The sequence below is a fragment of the Anomaloglossus baeobatrachus genome, chromosome 5 (genome assembly GCF_048569485.1).
Source record: "Anomaloglossus baeobatrachus isolate aAnoBae1 chromosome 5, aAnoBae1.hap1, whole genome shotgun sequence".
Taxonomy (NCBI): domain Eukaryota; kingdom Metazoa; phylum Chordata; class Amphibia; order Anura; family Aromobatidae; genus Anomaloglossus; species Anomaloglossus baeobatrachus.
Window position 1 is genome coordinate 54,668,918 of NC_134357.1, and position 21,063 is coordinate 54,689,980.

The window sequence follows — 21,063 nt, forward strand, 5'->3', positions numbered from 1 at the left end:
CTGGGTGTATATTGCTAATCCTGCCTAACCGTCCCAGGCTACAGTAGCATAGATAAAGAGATCTTTAGAAAAAGAATTTCTAAAGATCCTTTATGATATGCTAATGAGGCCAGGGACTAGCCCCAAGGACGTTAGCTCCCCCAACTAGTCTGCTTTATTAGCATGTTAGCACAGTCAGAGGGACATGCTAACACACTATTCAATGCTCAGCGTCATCAGCGGTGACGTGTATACCTGTGTCCTTTGTCACCGCTTCAGATTGCCAGGTTTAGGGTCAGTGCTCATGTTCAGAAGTCCCAGCAGTTCCGATCATGCGCACTAGACCTCTCTGAAGCCACGACGCATACACCCAGCCTCATAGTGCGCATGACCGGAAATGCTAGGACTTCTGATCATGTGCACTGACCCTAAACCTGCCATCTGACGAGGTGACAACAGACACAGGTGCGCACATCACCACTGATGACGCTGGGTAATGGGCATTGAGTAGCATATTAGCACGCACCTGTGGGTGCGCTAACATGCTAAGAGGGCGGACTAGTCGAGGGAACTGACTAGTCCCTGCGCTCATTTGCATATCAAAGGATCTTTAGAAATACTTTTTCTAAAGAGGTTTTTACGTATGTTACTAGATACAGGGACAGTTAGGCAGGGATCAGTAATACACACCCAGAACTGCTCGTGGTCCTGGGTGCATATTGCACCTGACAGGTTCCCTTTACAGAATGCTATTGACAAGTAATTAAAGAGAAACTGTCACAAAAGTAGATAAGTAATCGTGATATCGATAATCAGAAACAAACCAACAGAAATGAAGAAGATGTCTCAGCACAGAGGAGGGGAACCTACAGCTGACACGTCTGCGTTTGCCATCACAAGGAAGACCCCCGCCTGTTCGGAGTTACTGATCCACATCTTGGAGCCGTTGATCACGTAATAGTCCTTGTGCTTCTGGGCTGTGGTTTTCAGGGAGAAGGCATCGCTGCCGGCACCGGCCTCCGAAAGACAGAAGCTGCCCACCTGCACAGAGGGAAGAAACGTCAGCTCCGCAGTCACAGGTGTGCAGATATCGTGTACCCGCTATTACAGCTCAGCCCCCCATGGAATAAGGTGATGGGGCTTCTAGCCTAGAACCATGAAGGACGGATCTGCAAAGTGGCTTTATTTATTACCATTTTTCCTGGTGCAATGCAAACTGGTACCAATGCTGGACACAATTCTAGGTGCAGTTATATATTGGCATGTGTATTTTTGGAAAAGCAGATTTGCAGCTGATTAAAATTGAGGACCACGAATCTCACTGTGCATGGTCATGTGACACTCCTGGCCTATCAGGTCGTCACAGGGTACTGCACAAACTGCCCTCCCGTGCAGTATCCACCTCCCTCTTGGTTCTGGGTCCCTATCTTAATGGTGCTGCCTCCAACAGCAAATCAAATCCTAGATACACCCTGCACCACACCCACCAGTGGACGGCTTGAGTGGAATAGAGTCGCCCACCTGGGGGGGTCAGGGAGGGGAGGTGAGGAGTGTAGAGAGGGTGAGTGGAAGTCGGGAGCGGTGGCTCCTGGAGAAGCTGTCTAGGTGGCAGATGGTTGTCTGGACCTAGAGGAGTCAGACCCCCGGTCGCAGGGGATTGTGGCCAGGGGCTTGGACCTGTTGAGGAGGACAGCCGCCAGAGCCTAGCACTGTCACCGGTTCGAGAATGAAGGCACGACAGGGTACACGGACCCTAGGTCGGGGAGTAGCTTCAGGCAAAACGACAATTCACCTGAGGAGAACAGAGCCTTTATGAATCCGTTTCCACCTGCTACAGAATTGGAGCATTAGCGCAACGAGGGGGATAGGACTTTCCAAATCCAAAACGGTCCAGACAATCCCAAGCGTGAGCCCTGAGAGCAAGCTCCCACACTTAGCCGTAGTGGGGAGCGGTGCCCAACAAGTTCCATACTACTGGGCCACCAAGTTGAAATTAAACTTAGTGCCAGGAGGCAGATCACCAGGCAAAACTATAGGGGTTGGGACCCGGACGAGCTCCCCTCTGCGGCAGCTGTACCCAGAGAATTGGTTTACCCGGTTGTCAGCGTCTGCTTATGAACTGAGTGAGTACGAGAGTGACACCTGCATCCCACGGCACCCCTGCACTGAGTCCCGGGGCATCCCCCTACCAGTGGAGGGCTACGACACCTTGCTGCCCCACTTCAACACCCCGGGTACTCCCAATGGCAGTGGCGGTACTCCCAAATTACTATACACCACGAACTATACATCAACTCTCCTGTAAATACCCCCTTTTCTTTGAGTTGCCGCACGACCCCGGGTCCGGAGACCCTCGAGCAACAGTGAACCCGGATCCGAGCAGCTCGGCTGCTTCCACGGGGGCAGCACAGTCACATATGCTTACAAGTCGTTATCGGTATTATTGGACCTCCAACCTATTCCGACAAGTGTCTATTCCTCACCGTGTCTTTGCACAGCCTGGTTAGGTACGTCTCCTTCTGTTCTTCTGTACCTAATCCCTGGAACAAGGCGGTGATGAGGGTATTCTGGATGTCACAGAGCACGGACACCGACGCGTCCACCTTGGCTAACTCTTCGATCACAAGAATCGAGGAGAAAAATGAGGCTCCAGTGCCACCGTACTTGGGGTCCACCTCTACACCCATCAGCTGAATAAGAGAGGGGAGAAAGGTAAAGACAAACTCCAAAACACAGATTATTACAGAGGTAACAGCTGGCCAGCAAAAGTGATCATCTGAAAAGTATGAGGGACGGTGGAAAGGTACCTTAATTTTAACTGCAGGAGACCCACGCACCCTCAAAGGATGAAGTTGCGAAAGTTGAGTTTCAATGTAAAATAGATGTGTTGCTCACGGAGGTGTCCGACAGCGGTGGCTAACCCCCCTCCCCCTGCTCACAACACATACACGCTTATATGTCCAAAAGGGCTATCCGCTAGATAAAGAGGGATTGCAGAATAAGCCCCCATGTATCGCAGTGTATCACAGCTTCATCAGGGGTTTTTGTATATGGGGTGATAGTGACCCTTATTCTGAATATACATCTATATGGTACTGCTTTGATTGTTTTTAATGCTATGGTCTTGTCTTTTATCTAATATTCCCAGGAATATGACAATAAAGGGATCATAAGTAAAGAAATATTATATCACAGGCCAATACTGGAAGCATTGCTATAAAAAGCTTGCAATTGTAGTTCCCAATTCCCCAGATGGATGACTATTATATAGGGATACTTTAGACATCTAGCACACCACATACTGGACTTTGATTATGCCTCCACATATTGTCTTTATGGGATTTTACCTATAAAGCTTTGTACCAGTCTGAATTTCTGCTACAGAAAAGCTTGCTGACCACTGCAATAATGGAATTGTAGATGTTTTAGCAGATTCACGGTGATGCACAAAATAAAGTAACAAAGGAAATTAAAAAAATATGCGATGTTCAGCTCTGCACACGCCTGCTTCCAGGCTTCTGGATTGTTCGGCCTGAGCCGGGTGTCGGCTGGTTCAGGATCACTTGTCTGCAGCTCTGCAGGACCTAAATGTTCAGGTTGCTACTTGCCTCGTGCAGCTGTCTCCTCCCTATTTAAGGCCTCCTCCACACGTCCGTTTCCTCACGTTCCGGAGACACGGGCACACATAGACCCATTAAAATCAATGGGTCTGCGCACACGTGCATGTTTTGCCATGGACCGTGTGTACGTGTGGAGCATACGTGTGCCCGTGTGCTCCACAAGTAGACATGTCCATTTTTCTCCAGCATCACGGGTGTCACACGGACCGCACACAGACCGCACGGATGTGATCCGTGTGACACGCACCGGAGAAAACACACGTGTCTGTGAAATAAAAAGAATTTCTATACTCACCTTCTACAGCCCTGCTGTCTCTGCCGCTGCTGTCACTTGCTTCCGACCCCCGCTCATTATGCTCATTGCATATTCACTCCACTGCGGCCTGAAGCAGCAGCAGCAGCAGCGAGGAGTTGACTGAAGATCAGCACCACGAACAGCAACGGCAGGGACAGGTGAGCAGAAAGTTCCCGTTCTCCGTGCATTATAACGGATAACACACGGAGAACACACGTGTTCCATAAACACGGCTCACGGAGGGCAATATGCACCTCTGACACGTCCAAGAAAAACGTACGTGATTTTCACATACATGTGAAGGAGGCCTAAGGCACGGCTTCCTCCCTGTATGTGCCGATGATAGCTTCAGTTTTAGCTCCAGTGATTCCGGTCTTGGTAATTTTCCTGTGTATGGTGATCCCTGCTGCACTTCTGAGTAGAGTGAGCGTTCCACTGTTGTGCGTTACGTCTCCCCCTTTTTCGTTGTTTCCCAGTACACATATTGTCTATCCTGTGTGTTTTGAGTGCTGCGTTAACAAGTTTCCATTTTCCCTTGCCTGTGTCGTTTTGTGGGTTTTTAGCCTTTGTGTATTATGGCCCGCCCCAAGGGTGTGGGAGAGGGGGAGTAAGATCAGGGCTCGGACAGGAGTTAAGGTCACGCTGGGAGCTCGGACCTGGCTACCAACAAAACTACCTCCGAGATAAAGAACAGAACAGGTACTCAAGTCTGAAGAACAGCGTAGAGGAGACTGTCCTGCCATTTTACACCTCATAACACCTGTGACATTGCCTAAAAACACACTTATTTTCTTTCAGCCCTTGCTGTAGAGGGCAAATTTTAAGATTACAGTAAAAATACCAACCCCGAGCTCAAACATTCCTTGAATGACTGAATTGTCCATTTTTGACTCAGCGTCCATGGTTTTCACAAGTGGGCCGATCCGCTCCTGGGCAAATTTTCGTACTGAGTAGAAGTAATAAAAAAAGAAGAAGATGTCAGAAAAGACAATGAAGCATTAACAGCGATAAGATACCAGTATCTCTGTGGGGCCGGGGTCACACGAGAGCATAAGAAAATTGGATTGACGTTCATCCAGAAGAGTTGGATGAGTGAAATTCATTTGGTATTCCGTATGTCATGCGAGTGCGCAGTTTTTTTCTCACCTAGTATCTGTATGACATCCATATGCCATGCGTTTTTTTTTTCTCAGCAGATATTATTCTACAATCATTTACAGGTCCATTTACAGTGTTCTCTGCTACAGAGTGGTAATGTACGCTAAAAACTGGACGATATATACGGATGGTTCATGTGCTGTCCGTTTTTTCTCGCACCCACAGAGTCTCATCTGATTTACGCGACCATACACAGCATGCTATGAGATTTTTCTCATCCCGAATAAAAAAAAAAAATAAAAAATCACAGATCTGCTCTGCCTCTTTGAATAACATCGGTACGAGTCCAATGTGGTTTTTTTTCTCACATTGCACTGGTCTGATTTATACGCTCATGTTATTGAGCCCTTAAAGTGTTGCCACACGGTGCAGCTGTCACTAAGGTGGAAACTCTGCCCCCATGTCGAGCTAATGGCCGCTGCAGGGTCTTAAGCGGGCTTTACATGCTACGATATCGTTAATGTTTTGTCGTCGGGGTCACGTTGTTAGTGACGCACATCCGGCGTCATTAACGATATCGCAGCGTGTGACACTGACCAGCGACCTTAAGAGACCTCAAAAATGGTGAAAATCGTTCACCATGGAGAGGTCGTCCCAAAACCAAAAATCGGTAATGGTTGATTATTGATGTTGTTCGTCGCTCCTGCGGCAGCACACAATACCTGCCGCCGGCCACAATAAGGAAGGAAGGAGGTGGGTGGGATGTTACGTCCCGCTCCTCTCCGCCCCTCCGCTTTGATTGGCCGGCCGCTTAGTGACTTGCGGTGACGTCGCTGTGATGCCGAACACACCTCCCTCTCCAAGGAGGGATTGTTCGGCGGTCACAGCGATGTCGCCGACCACGTAAGTGCGTGTGACGCTTGCGTAGCGATAATGTTCGCTACGGCAGCGAACACACGATATCGCACACACAACGGGGGCGGGTACTTACACGCTCGATATCGCTAGCAATATCGTAGCTTGTAAAGTCCGCTTTAGATTCAGACGTGCACCAGCCGCACCGTGTGCAGCTCCCTTAGGTACATCTGATAGAGGAGGCACAGAGAGTTTATTAGCTTGGCAAATAATTGTACACTCTTAGCCGTTCTCCAAATCCTTCTGCCAATCCCTGTACAGCCAATTTCATGTTTTCCTCCCCGTTTCCAAGAGATATAACTTTTTTGTTTATCTGTCAACATGGCGGTATGATGGCTTCACTTTTTGCAGAACAAGTTAGGGTTTTGCGTATCATCATTTACTAAAAATAGTAAGAGATTCTTTGTGGAAAAGAATGGAGCAAGAAAAATTGCATATGCTCGAGTTCAGTTTTTACCTTCTTCGCTGTGCTTTAAAATATCGACTTTGTTATGCAGATAAGTAAAATTATGGTGATAGAAAAGAAGGGAATTTTGTTTACTTACCGTAAATTCCTTTTCTTCTAGCTCCTATTGGGAGACCCAGACAATTGGGTGTATAACTTCTGCCTCCGGAGGCCACACAAAGTATTACACTTTAAAAAGTGTAACCCCTCCCCTCTGCCTATACACCCTCACGTGGATCACGGGCTCCTCAGTTTTGGTGCAAAAGCAGGAAGGAGAAAACTTATAAATTGGTCTAGGGTAAATTCAATCCGAAGGATGTTCGGAGAACTGAAAACCATAAACCAAAAAAACAATTCAACATGAACAACATGTGTACACAAAAGAACAACCAGCCCGAAGGGAACAGGGGCGGGTGCTGGGTCTCCCAATAGGAGCTAGAAGAAAAGGAATTTACGGTAAGTAAACAAAATTCCCTTCTTCTTTGTCGCTCCATTGGGAGACCCAGACAATTGGGACGTCCAAAAGCAGTTCCTGGGTGGGTAAAAGAATACCTCAATAAAAAGAGCCGAAACGGCCCCCTCTTACAGGTGGGCAACCGCCGCCTGAAGGACTCGCCTACCTAGACTGGCGTCTGCCGAAGCATAGGTATGCACTTGATAGTGTTTCGTGAAAGTGTGCAGACTAGACCACGTAGCTGCCTGACACACCTGCTGAGCCGTAGCCCGGTGCCGCAATGCCCAGGACGCACCCACGGCTCTGGTAGAATGGGCTTTCAGCTCTGAAGGAAGCGGAAGCCCAGAAGAACGGTAGGCTTCGAGAATCGGTTCCTTGATCCACCGAGCCAAGGTTGACTTGGAAGCCTGCGAACCCTTACGCTGGCCAGCGACAAGGACAAAGAGCGCATCTGAACAACGCAGGGGCGCCGTGCGAGACACGTAGAGCCGGAGTGCTCTCACTAGATCCAAGGAGTCCAAATCCTTTTCACATTGGTGAATTGGATTAGGAAAAGACCAAAAGAAAACTTATATGTAGGGGAGGGATCAAGTGTATAGACCAAAGGACCAAAAAACCCCTTTAAAAATACTTTATATTTTATTTAATGCTTGTTAAAACATACCCCAAACAAACACAAAACACATGTAGACGGGACATAAATTCCAATAACCGCCAGGACAGTAAAGGACCCCTTCATTCAGGAGGTCACGCTGGCTAGCACCAGAAAGAAGGGAATTTTGTTTACTTACCGTAAATTCCTTTTCTTCTAGCTCCAATTGGGAGACCCAGACAGTGGGTGTATAGCTACTGCCCTCTGGAGGCCGCACAAAGAACTACACTTAAAAGTGTAAGGCCCCTCCCCTTCTGGCTATACACCCTCCCGTAGGAGTACAGATTCCTCAGTTTTAGTACCAAAGCAAGAAGGAGGAAAGCCAATAACAGTTTCAAAAACAAATTCAATCCGATAACATGATCGGAGAACTTAAGAAACAACATGAACAACATGTGCACCCGAAAAACGAAACCCTAAGAACAAATAGGGCGGGTGCTGGGTCTCCCAATTGGAGCTAGAAGAAAAGGAATTTACGGTAAGTAAACAAAATTCCCTTCTTCTTTTTCGCTCCTAATTGGGAGACCCAGACAGTGGGACGTCCAAAAGCAGTCCCTGGGTGGGTAAAAAGATACCACATGAACGGGCTGTCAGACAGCCTCTTCCTACAGGTGGGCCACCGCCGCCTGAAGGACCTGTCTACCTAGGCTGGCATCTGCCGAAGCGTAGGTATGCACTTGATAGTGTTTGGTAAACGTGTGCAGACTCGACCAGGTAGCCGCCTGGCACACTTGCTGAGCCGTAGCCTGATGCCGCAATGCCCAGGACGCACCCACGGCTCTGGTAGAATGGGCCTTCAGTCCAGATGGAATCGGAAGCCCAGCAGAACGGTATGTGTGAAGAATTGGTTCCTTGATCCACCGCGCCAGGGTGGATTTGGAAGCTTGCGATCCCTTATGCTGACCAGCGACTAGGACAAAGAGCGCATCAGAACGGCGTAGAGCCGCCGTGCGAGAAATGTAAATCCTGAGTGCTCTCACCAGGTCCAACAGATGTAAACCCTTTTCAAATTGGTGAACTGGATGCGGACACAAAGATGGTAAAGTGATATCCTGATTGAGATGAAAGGAAGAAACCACCTTGGGAGAAAACTCTGGAATTGGACGCAGTACTACCTTGTCTTGGTGAAACACCAGGAAGGGAGATTTGCAAGATAACGCCGCTAGCTCGGACACTCTTCGAAGAGACGTGACCGCCACAAGAAAAACTACCTTTTGTGAAAGCCGAGAAAGGGGAACCTCTTTCAAAGGCTCGAAAGGCGGCTTCTGGAGAGCAATGAGAACCTTGTTCAGATCCCAGGGTTCCAATGGCCGTCTGTAAGGAGGAACGATATGACAAACTCCTTGGAGAAAAGTGCGTACTTTAGAAAGCTGTGCCAAGCGCTTCTGAAAGAATACGGATAGCGCGGAGACTTGACCCTTAAGAGAGCTAAGCGACAAGCCTTTTTCCAACCCAGACTGCAGGAAGGAAAGAAAAGTTGGCAATGCAAATGGCCAGGGAGAAAACCCTTGAGCCACGCACCACGCTAAGAATATCTTCCACGTTCTGTGATAGATCTTAGCTGAGGATGGTTTTCTAGCCTGTCTCATTGTGGCAACAACTTCATGAGATAAACCTGAGGCCGCTAGGATCCAGGACTCAATGGCCACACAGTCAGGTTCAGGGCCGCAGAATTCAGATGGAAAAACGGCCCTTGAGACAGCAAATCTGGACGGTCTGGTAGTGTCCACGGTTGGCCTACCGTGAGATGCCACAGATCCGGGTACCACGACCTTCTTGGCCAATCTGGAGCGACGAGTATGGCTCGATGGCAGTCGGACCTGATTTTCCGGAGAACTCTGGGTAACAATGCTAGAGGTGGGAACACATAGGGGAGTCGGAATTGCGACCAATCCTGAACCAAGGCGTCTGCCGCCAGTGCTCGGTGATCGTGAGACCGTGCCATGAAAACTGGGACCTTGTTGTTGTGTCGTGACGCCATCAGATCGACGTCCGGCGTCCCCCAGCGGCAACAGATCTGCTGAAACACGTCCGGGTGAAGAGACCATTCTCCTGCGTCCATGCCCTGGCGACTGAGAAAGTCTGCTTCCCAGTTTTCCACGCCTGGGATGTGAACTGCGGATATGGTGGACGCTCTGCTTTCCACCCACGTCAAAATCCGTTGGACTTCTTGAAAGGCTTGGCGACTGCGTGTTCCCCCTTGGTGGTTGATGTACGCCACCGCCGTGGAATTGTCCGACTGAATCCGAATCTGTTTGCCTTCCAGCCATTGTTGGAAGGCTCGCAGGGCAAGATAGATTGCTCTGATTTCCAGAACATTGATCTGCAGGGTGGACTCTTCCAGAGTCCACATCCCCTGAGCCCTGTGGTGGAGATACACCGCTCCCCACCCTGATAGGCTCGCATCCGTCGTGACCACTGCCCAGGACGGGGGAAGGAACGACTTTCCCTGTGACAATGAGGCGGGGAGAAGCCACCAACGCAGAGAGTCCTTGGCAGTCTGAGAGAGGGAGACAGTCCTGTCGAGGGACGTCGATTTCCCGTCCCATTGGCGTAGAATGTCCCATTGTAGAGGGCGCAGATGAAACTGCGCGAACGGGACTGCCTCCATTGCTGCTACCATCTTTCCTAGGAAATGCATGAGGCGCCTCAGTGAGTGCGACTGGCTCTGAAGGAGAGATTGCACTCCAGTCCGCAGCGAGCACTGCTTGTCCAGTGGAAGCTTCACTATCGCTGAGAGAGTATGAAACTCCATGCCAAGATAAGTCAGAGATTGGGTCGGGGTTAGATGAGACTTTGGAAAGTTGATAATCCACCCGAAACTCTGGAGAGTGTCTAGTGCCACTTTCAGACTGTGTTGGCATGCCTCTTGAGAGGGTGCCTTTATAAGCAGGTCGTCTAGATACGGGATGACCGAGTGACCCTGCGAGTGCAGAACAGCTACTACTGCTGCCATGACCTTGGTGAAGACCCGGGGGGCTGTTGCCAGACCGAAAGGTAACGCTACGAACTGCAGGTGTTCGTCGTGTATGACGAAGCGTAGGAAACGCTGATGCTCTGGTGCGATCGGCACGTGGAGATACGCATCTTTGATATCTATTGATGCTAGAAAATCTCCTTGAGACATTGAGGCTATGACGGAGCGTAGGGATTCCATCCGGAACCTCCTGACTTTTACGTGTCTGTTGAGCAACTTTAGATCCAGGACGGGCCGATACGATCCGTCCTTTTTTGGGACCACAAACAGATTGGAGTAAAAACCGTGACCTTGTTCCTGAAGAGGGACAGAGGTCACCACTCCTTCCGCTTTTAGAGCGGCCACCGCCTGCAACAGAGCATCGGCTCGGTCTGGTGGGGGAGAAGTTCTGAAGAAACGAGTTGGCGGACGAGAACTGAACTCTATCCTGTACCCGTGAGACAGAATATCCCTCACCCAACGGTCTTTGACGTGTGACAGCCAGATGTCGCCAAAGTGGGAAAGCCTCCCACCGACCGCGGGTGTGGGAATCGGAGACCTCAAGTCAGGAGGACGCCGTTTTGGCAACGGTTCCTCCGGCTGCCCTTTTTGGGCGTGACTGAGACCTCCAAGAATCTGAGCGTCTCTGGTCCTTTTGAGTCTTTTTTGACGATGCGAATTGGGACCTGCCCGGTCCTCGAAAGGACCGATAACCAGACTGACCCTTCCTCTGTTGGGGTCTGTTTTGTCTGTGTTGCGGTAAGGATGAGTCCTTACCCTTGGAGTGTTTGATGATTTCATCCAAACGCTCTCCAAACAATCGGTCACGAGAAAAAGGCAAATTGGTTAAGCACTTCTTGGAATGAGAATCTGCTTTCCAATGTCTCAACCACAGGGCCCTACGCAAAACAACGGAGTTGGCTGACGCCACTGCCGTGCGGCTTGTAGCGTCAAGAACAGCATTAATCGCGTACGACGCGAATGCCGCCATTTGCGAGGTCAATGGTGCTACCTGCGGGGCAAATGCACGTGTGACGGAGTCAACTCGCGCAAGCCCGGCTGAGATAGCCTGGAGTGCCCATACGGCTGCAAAAGAAGGCGCTAATGACGCTCCAATCGCTTCATAGATGGATTTCAGCCAGAGCTCCATCTGCCTGTCAGTGGCATCTTTAAGTGCCGCTCCATCTTCAACTGCAACCAAGGATCTAGCTGCAAGCCTGGAAATTGGAGGATCCACTTTTGGACACTGGGTCCAACCTTTGACCACCTCAGGGGGAAAAGGATAGCGTGTATCTTTAAGCCGTTTAGGAAAACGCCTTTCAGGATAAGCGTGGGGTTTCTGGATTGCGTCTCTAAAGTCAGCGTGGTCCAGAAAAGTGCTTAAAGTACGCTTAGGGTATCTGAAATGGATTCTCTCGTGCTGCGAAGCTGACTCCTCCACAAGAGGAGCTGGTGGGGAAATATTTAACATCTTATTGATGTTAAATATAAGATCATTAACTATGGCGTCACCATCTGGTGTATCTAGATTGAGAGCGGTTCCAGGATCAGAATCCTGATCAGTTACGTCCGCCTCATCACCCATAGATTCATCTCGCTGGGATCCTGACCATTGGGATGAATGTGAAGGCCCGTCATAGCGAGCCCGCTTAGGCTGCCCGGGGCCATCGTCCGAGTCAGAGTCTTCACCCTGAGGTGTATATGCCCGCCCCGGAGCTTGGAGCTGAGGGGGACCAGGGGGCAATGATTGCACAGTGTCCGTGGCCTGAAGTACAGGCCTAGCTCGCAATGTGTCAAGAATTTGTGACATAGTGAGAGACATTCTGTCAGCAAAAGCTGCAAACTCAGTGCCTGTCACCTGGACAGCATTCACAGGTGGTACACCCTGGGTCACGTCCAGCAGAGGCCCCGGCTGTGCAAGCGCCGCAGGGGCCGAGCACTGCACACAATGGGGGTCTGTGGAGCCTGCCGGTAGAAAAGTCCCACATGCGGTGCAGGAAGCATATAATGTCTGTGCTTTGGCACCCTTGCGTTTTGCGGACGACATGCTGCTGGCTCTCTGAATGTGAGAGAGTCTATAGCCAAAGGGCGACCAGCGCTATGTAATACCAAGTATTTGTAGCAACAAAATACTAAGGATACTACTGGCACAAGAGGGGTGAGCCCTGAGGGCTGCTTACCGCCCGCTGAATAGCGGGTAAGAGGCTGCAGAAATCCTTGTCTGGGTCTCCCCGGCTTCCCTCTGCAGCTCAGCGTGTCAGCAGGAATGGCTGCCGGCGTCTGTGGAGAGGGGCGGTCCGTGGGAGTTCCCAAACAAAAGTGCGGGAAACAGTGTCCCCTCTGTGCCGATTGTGAGGGCTGGAGTATGTAAAAACGACTCCAGCCCTCAGCGCTGATGCACTGGCCAGCGTCCCGCCCCTCTCCTGACTGGCAGGTCTGGGGGCGGGAACGAACGGGAGCAGGCCGCAAAAGCCGGGGACTCGAGTTATCAGCGCGGCCGCCGTAAAAGCGCGGGCCGCGCTGAAGTCCCCGGCGCACCACAAGTGCCAGCCGCGCCGCAGTCCCAGCGGCCGGCATGACCGATCTCTAGATGTGGCCAGCGTCCCGCCCCTCTCCTGACTGGCAGGTCCGGGGGCGGGAACGAACGGAAGCAGGCCGCAAAAGCCGGGGACTCGAGTTATCAGCGCGGCCGCCGTAAAAGCGCGGGCCGCGCTGGAGTCCCCGGCGCACCACAAGTGCCAGCCGCGCCGCAGTCCCAGCGGCCGGCGCGACCGATTCCTGGAAGTGTGCCTGCTTCAGCTAAGCTGAATGAGGCCATGGCACAAGCGCCGTAGCGCTGATGTCCCCCGGCGCACTACAACACCCAGCATGCTGCGGTGTGAGCGCCTGCACGGGGACACAGAGTACCTTGAGGATGCAGGGCCATGTCCCTGATGTACTCCGCTCCATCCAGCATCTTGTCCAGGGGCTGTAGATGGAGCCCGGTCTCAGTGCCTGGAGACCAGCAAATCCCACTTCACCCAGAGCCCTGTAAAAAGGGATGGGGAAGGAATCAGCATGTGGGCTCCTGCCGCCGTACCCGCAATGGGTACCTCAACCTTACAAACACCTCCGACATACAGTGGGGTGAGAAGGGAGCATGCTGGGGACACTATATGTGTCCTCTTTTCTTCCATCCGACATAGTCAGCAGCTGCTGCTGACTAAAAACAATGGAGCTATGCGTGCGTGTCTGACCTCCTTGCGCACAAAGCTAAAACTGAGGAATCTGTACTCCTACGGGAGGGTGTATAGCCAGAAGGGGAGGGGCCTTACACTTTTAAGTGTAGTTCTTTGTGCGGCCTCCAGAGGGCAGTAGCTATACACCCACTGTCTGGGTCTCCCAATTAGGAGCGAAAAAGAAAAGGGAAAATGCACGTCCCTAGTACATAACAATTAATACTGCCTATTGTAACAGTCAGATTGTATATAAATATCCAATCTAGATTGGTTTGAAACAGTCAAATAGTGTATGAATAACCAATCCGGATTTAGAAGGTGCAACCAGGGTATGGCCAAACGAACCCTATGAAGGCCCTGCCTTGCCGCGGAGGTTGGCACCCTAAACCTAAGCGCTGTGGCGCCCCCACTCAACGAAGACTCACCCTGCTTTCCCTTCGCTGGTCTTATTGTGCAGCTAGTCTGGGAAGGAGGAAGTGAGGGACGGTTGCACTTTGCAGAAAATACTCAGGGGAGCTCTCATACAATCATAACAATAGAACAGTCTTAAATTAAATAGTATAGAGTGTTACAAGTGGACCATACCTACAGTATTTATAAAGCTTCAAAAATTGGCACACCAATAGTTACTGTGGTGCCTACATATACCACTCACGTATCTCTACACATGCACAAGACAAAGGTGGTAAGTCAAATGTGCCTACAATATAAAGAACCCTTGGAAAGACCTCCTAGGTTCCATAAACTACTCAAATGAGCACCCTCAATTCCAGAAAAAAGGAGATAGTCACAATTTCGCATGACAAGACAAAGGCAATGCCTAAAATGTCCTAAATAGAATCTCCTAATGATCCATTGATCACGTACCAAAAGCTCCCTCCACAAAAAGTTTTTTGGGAGACAACAGTCCGTATAGTTAAATAGACATAGGGTGCACACTTCACAGAAGGCAAATAAGATATTGTAGACACTTTCATAGAAGGCAAAATGAACTTCACAGAAGATGATACATGCAGTGGATTATAAGCTAGTTACTAAGGTCCACATAACCATAACAGACATTGTAAGATGTAAGCATAGTACTTAGCTTAATCATAGAAGTCCTATGACGGATGTAAATACATCAGGGTCCAAATTGACACCACCAAAGCACTGCCCAACGCGTTTCCCCCCGATCGCAAGTCACATCGGGGTTCATCAGGGGCTCCCTATTAGGGTAGAAAATCTGGCTGCAGTTTGCCACGTGTAGGACTTGTAATCCGGCGTCTCATGCTATACTGGCAGCGCCTTCTATGAAAGTGTCTACAATATCTTATCATTTGAGTAGTTTATGGAACCTAGGAGGTCTTTCCAAGGGTTCTTTATATTGTAGGCACATTTGACTTACCACCTTTGTCTTGTGCATGTGTAGAGATACGTGAGTGGTATATGTAGGCACCACAGTAACTATTGGTGTGCCAATTTTTGAAGCTTTATAAATACTGTTGGTATGGTCCACTTGTAACACTCTATACTATTTAATTTAAGACTGTTCTATTGTTATGATTGTATGAGAGCTCCCCTGAGTATTTTCTGCAAAGTGCAACCGTCCCTCACTTCCTCCTTCCCAGACTAGCTGCACAATAAGACCAGCGAAGGGAAAGCAGGGTGAGTCTTCGTTGAGTGGGGGCGCCACAGCGCTTAGGTTTAGGGTGCCAACCTCCGCGGCAAGGCAGGGCCTTCATAGGGTTCGTTTGGCCATACCCTGGTTGCACCTTCTAAATCCGGATTGGTTATTCATACACTATTTGACTGTTTCAAACCAATCTAGATTGGATATTTATATACAATCTGACTGTTACAATAGGCAGTATTAATTGTTATGTACTAGGGACGTGCATTTTCCCTTTTTCTGGTGCTAGCCAGCGTGACCTCCTGAATGAAGGGGTCCTTTACTGTCCTGGCGGTTATTGGAATTTATGTCCCGTCTACATGTGTTTTGTGTTTGTTTGGGGTATGTTTTAACAAGCATTAAATAAAATATAAAGTATTTTTAAAGGGGTTTTTTGATGAATTGGATTAGGGCAAAATGAAGGCAAGGAGATATCCTGATTGATATGAAAAGGAGATACCACCTTAGGGAGAAATTCCGGGACAGGACGCAGAACCACCTTATCCTGGTGAAACACCAGGAAGGGGGCTTTGCATGACAGCGCTGCAAGCTCAGACACTCTCCGGAGTGATGTGACTGCCACTAGAAAGGCCACCTTCTGCGAAAGACGTGATAGAGAGACATCCCGCAGCGGCTCGAAAGGTGGTTTCTGAAGAGCCGTTAGCACCCTGTTAAGATCCCAGGGTTCCAGCGGACGCTTGTAAGGTGGGACTATGTGGCAAACTCCCTGCAGGAACGTGCGGACCTGCGGAAGCCTGGCTAGGCGCTTTTAAAAAAATACGGAGAGCGCCGATACTTGGCCCTTGAGAGAGACGAGTGACAAACCCTTGTCCATTCCGGATTGAAAGAATGAAAGAAAAGTGGGTAATGCAAACGGCCATGGAGGAAAACCATTATCAGAGCACCAGGATAAGAAGATTTGCCAAGACCTGTAATAGATCTTGGCGGACGTTGGTTTCCTGGCCATTCTCATGGTGGCAATGACATCCTGAGATAACCCTGAAGACGCTAGGAGCCAGGACTCAATGGCCACACAGTCAGGTTGAGGGCCACAGAATTCAGATGGAAAAACGGGCCTTGTGACAGCAAGTCTGGGCGGTCTGGAAGCGCCCACGGTTGACCCACCGTGAGATGCCACAGATCCGGGTACCACGACCGCCTCGGCCAGTCTGGAGCGACGAGAATGGCGCGACGGCAGTCGGACCTGATCTTGCGTAACACTCTGGGCAGCATCGCCAGAGGAGGAAACACATAAGGCAGTCGAAACTGCGACCAATCCTGAACTAACGCGTCCGCCGCCAGAGCTCTGTGATCCTGAGACCGAGCCATGAATGCCGGGACTTTGTTGTTGTGCCGTGACGCCATGAGATCGACGTCCGGCGTTCCCCAGCGGCGACAGATCTCTCGAAACACTTCTGGGTGTAGAGACCATTCCCCCGCATCCATGCCCTGACGACTGAGAAAATCTGCTTCCCAGTTTTCTACGCCCGGGATGTGAACTGCGGAGATGGTGGAGGCTGTGGCTTCCACCCACTGCAGAATCCGCCGGACTTCCTGGAAGGCTTGACGACTGCGAGTGCCGCCTTGGTGGTTGATGTATGCGACGGCAGTGGCGTTGTCCGACTGGCTACGGATCTGCCTGCCCTCCAGCCACCGATGGAAAGCCAATAGGGCTAGATACACTGCCCTTATCTCCAGAACATTGATCTGAAGTGAAGACTCTATCGGAGTCCAGGTTCCCTGAGCCCTGTGGTGGAGAAAAACCGCCCCCCACCCTGACAGGCTCGCGTCCGTGGTGACCACAGCCCAGGTTGGGGGTAGGAAGGATTTTCCCTGCGATAGAGAATTGGGAAGGAGCCACCACTGAAGTGACGTCTTGGTTGCAAGGGAAAGAGAGACGTTCCTGTCGAGGGAAGCCGACCTCCTGTCCCATTTGCGGAGAATGTCCCATTGGAGTGGCCGCAGATGGAATTGCGCGAACGGCACTGCCTCCATCGCTGCCACCATCTTCCCCAGGAAGTGCATGAGGCGCCTTAAGGGGTGTGACTGACCCCGAAGAAGTGATTGCACCCCTGCCTGCAGAGAAAGCTGTTTGTCCCGCGGTAGCTTGACTACCTCTGACTGTGTATGAAACTCCATCCCGAGGTAAGTCAGTGATTGGGTCGGTGTCAACTTGGATTTCGGGAAGTTGATGATCCACCCAAACTGCTGGAGAGTCGCCAGAGCGACGGTAAGGCTGTGTTGACACGCCACCCGAGAAGGTGCCCTGACTAGGAGATCGTCTAAGTAGGGAATCACCGAGTGGCCCTGAGAGTGTAGGACCGCCACAACGGATGCCATGACTTTGGTGAAAACCCGTGGGGCTGTTGCCAGGCCGAAAGGCAATGCCACGAACTGAAGGTGTTCGTCCCCGATGGCGAAACGCAAGAAGCGTTGATGTTCGGGTGCGATCGGCACGTGGAGATAAGCATCCTTGATGTCGATCGATGCTAGGAAGTCTCCTTGTGACATCGAGGCGATGACCGAGCGGAGAGATTCCATCCGAAACCGTCTGGTTCTCACATGTCTGTTGAGTAGTTTGAGGTCCAGAACGGGACGGAATGATCCGTCCTTTTTTGGCACCACGAACAAGTTGGAGTAAAAGCCGCGACCACGTTCCTGAAGGGGAACGGGGATCACAACTCCTTCTGTCTTCAGAGCATCCACTGCCTGAAAAAGTGCGTCGGCCTGAGCGGGGGGCGGAGAGGTTCTGAAGAAACGAGCCGGAGGACGAGAGCTGAACTCTATTCTGTAACCGTGAGACAGAATGTCTCTCACCCATCGGTCTTGAACATGTGGCCACCAGGCGTCGCCAAAGCGGGAGAGCCTGCCACCGACCGAGGATGCGGCTCGGGGATGCCGAGAGTCATGAGGAGGCCGCCTTGGAGGCAGTGCCTCCTGTGGCCTTTTGGGGGCGTGACTTGGACCGCCACGCATAGGAGTTCCTCTGGCCTTTCTCCGGCCTGCTGGACGAAGAGGATTGGGGCTTGGTGGAGGGACGAAAGGACCGAAACCTCGATAGTATTTTCCGTTGCTGCGGTCTCTTAGGTTTGGACTGGGGTAAGGAGGAGTCCTTTCCCTTGGATTCCTTAATAATCTCATCCAATCGTTCGCCAAACAAGCGGTCTCCAGAAAACGGCAAACCGGTTAAGAACCTCTTGGAGGCCGAGTCTGCCTTCCATTCGCGCAGCCACATGGCCCTGCGGACTGCCACAGAGTTAGCGGATGCCACCGCTGTACGGCTAGCAGAGTCTAGGACTGCGTTCATGGCGTAGGAAGAAAAAGCTGACGCTTGAGAAGTCAAAGACGCAACTTGCGGAGCAGAATTACGTGTGACAGCATTAATCTCAGCCAGACAAGCTGAGATAGCTTGGAGTGCCCACACGGCTGCAAAGGCCGGGGCAAAAGACGCGCCCGTGGCTTCATAGATGGACTTCACCAGGAGCTCTATCTGCCTGTCAGTGGCATCCTTTAGCGATGAGCCATCTGCAACCGATACCACAGATCTAGCCGCCAATCTAGAGACTGGAGGATCCACCTTGGGACATTGAGCCCAACCCTTAACGACTTCAGAGGGGAAGGGATAACGCGTGTCAGTGAGGCGCTTAGTAAAGCGCTTGTCCGGAACCGCTCTGGGCTTCTGGACAGCATCTCTGAAGTTAGAGTGATCGAAAAACGCACTACGTGTACGTTTGGGGAACCGAAACTGGTGTTTCTCCTGCTGAGACGCCGACTCCTCTACAGTAGGAGGCGGGGGAGAGAGATCCAACACCTGGTTGATGGACGAGATAAGATCATTCACTAAGGCGTCCCCTTCAGGTGTATCAAGGTTGAGGGCGACGTCAGGGTCAGAGCCCTGAGCTGCGACGTCCGCCTCGTCCTCCAGCGAGTCCTCAAGCTGGGAACCCGAGCAGCGTGAAGAAGTCGGGGAAGATTCCCAGCGAGCCCGCTTAGCCTGTCTAGGACTGTGGTCCGGGCAGGAGTCCTCCACGTGAGACCTAGGGCCCAACCTGGGAGTGCGCTGCGGCGCGGACCGAGAGGGGCCTGGAGGCGACGATCCAACAGGGGCCGGGGCCTGTGTAAGGACCGGTCTGGACTGCAAAGCTTCTAGCAGCTTGGCAGACCATTTGTCCATAGACTGAGCCATGGATTGTGAAAGTGACTCAGAGAGTTTCTCAGCAAAAGAGGCGAACTCTGTCCCTGCCGCCTGGACAGGGGGAGCAGGGGGGTCTACATGAGCCGAGGGGCCCACTAGTGACCGAGGCTCCGGCTGAGCAAGCGAAACAGGGGTCGAGCATTGCTCACAGTGAGGGTAGGTGGAACCCGCAGGTAACATAGCCCCACAAGAGGTACAGGCCGCAAAAAAACCCTGTGCCTTAACAGATTTGCTCCTTGTGGACGACATGCTGTTGTCTCCTAGGAGAATGATCACTGAGGGTATATGGGCAAAAAAGGGTATACAGCCCGACCGAACAGAAATATATATATAAATACGTATCTATTCCGGCACCCTAGGGTGACCGGTGTGGCTTACCGACCGCTAAAAAGCGGAGTGTGTGTCCTCCAGATTCCCTGCCTTAGGTCCCCCGGAGCTGCAGAGCTCTTCACTGAGAATCCTCCACCGGCAGAATGCCAAAAAATGGCTGCCGGAGCTCTCAGGGGAGGAGTGGAGCCGTGGGCGGCGCCAGGAAAGTGCGGGAATCTGGGGTCCCCACAGTGATCAGTAAGGGGGGAGGAAACATACAGGATGCTCCGGCCCTCACATCCGACGTCAGGTCGGCAGTCCCGCCCTTACCCCTGACAGGCAGGCCCGGGGGCGGGATTTTTGCGACTAGGTCGCGATGAAGCCGGGGACTAAATTTGAGACCGCGCCCGACAAGTAGGCACGGTCGGCGCGGAAGTCCGCCGGCCTTCTCAATTCAGCAGTTGCCGCAGCGTCCGGGAAGAAGGTGCGCTCCCTGCACAGTCCCCAATGGGGACACAGAGTACCTTAGAGTTGCAGGGCCCGGTCCCTGAGGTTGAATAGACTCCGGTCCGGCAGATTCCCACAGGGGCTGCGGAGGTAGCACGGTCCCAGTAAATGGATGACCGCTCAGGATCTCACTTCTCCCAGAGCCGCTAAGGGATGGTGAAGGAGACGGCATGAGGCTCCGGCCTTTGTACCCGCAATGGGTACCTCAACCTTAACACCGCCGACGTAGTGGGGTGAGAAGGGAACATGCCGGGGGCCCCGTGGGGGCCCTCTTTTCTTCCAACCGATATAACTAATATGAGAATGCATGAGTGGATGTGTGCCTCCTTCCACACAAAGCATAAAAACTGAGGAGCCCGTGATCCACGGGAGGGTATATAGGCAGAGGGGAGGGGTTACACTTTTTAAAGTGTAATACTTTGTGTGGCCTCCGGAGGCAGAAGCTATACACCCAATTGTCTGGGTCTCCCAATGGAGCGACAAAGAAATGTAAAAAAAAAAAATCTAAATTTTACAGCTTTTAAAAAAATAAACTTTTTTGTGGGTGTTTGTTTCACCTTATTTTAAATAACCTAACGGAGTGGACTAAGCTCATGAAGCAGCTCCATTCACTCCCACGCAACATGTAAATCAAGGGGTTAAAAATTACAGCCAACATTGCACCGTAGGCACATACAAATGGCAGACATGGAGGACTAGGCTAGCTCGAGTAGCAGGGACTCCAACAACAGGATGAGAGGAAACTCTCCCTTTGTCCAACTCCTTAGGA

At 51.2% G+C, this 21,063-nt stretch overlaps 1 protein-coding gene across 1 annotated transcript in view; it reads right to left on the reverse strand.

Moving 5' to 3' along the window:
* ACADSB (acyl-CoA dehydrogenase short/branched chain) overlaps positions 1–21,063 on the reverse strand; it is a 105,265-nt gene that overhangs the window by 73,466 nt on the left and 10,736 nt on the right. The window contains exons 3-5 of the mRNA XM_075348512.1: positions 4,740–4,840; positions 2,463–2,669; positions 850–1,020 (exon numbers count right to left, since the gene is read on the reverse strand). Of these exons, the coding sequence (XP_075204627.1) occupies positions 850–1,020; positions 2,463–2,669; positions 4,740–4,840 (479 nt within the window). The remainder of the gene's footprint in view (positions 1–849; positions 1,021–2,462; positions 2,670–4,739; positions 4,841–21,063) is intronic.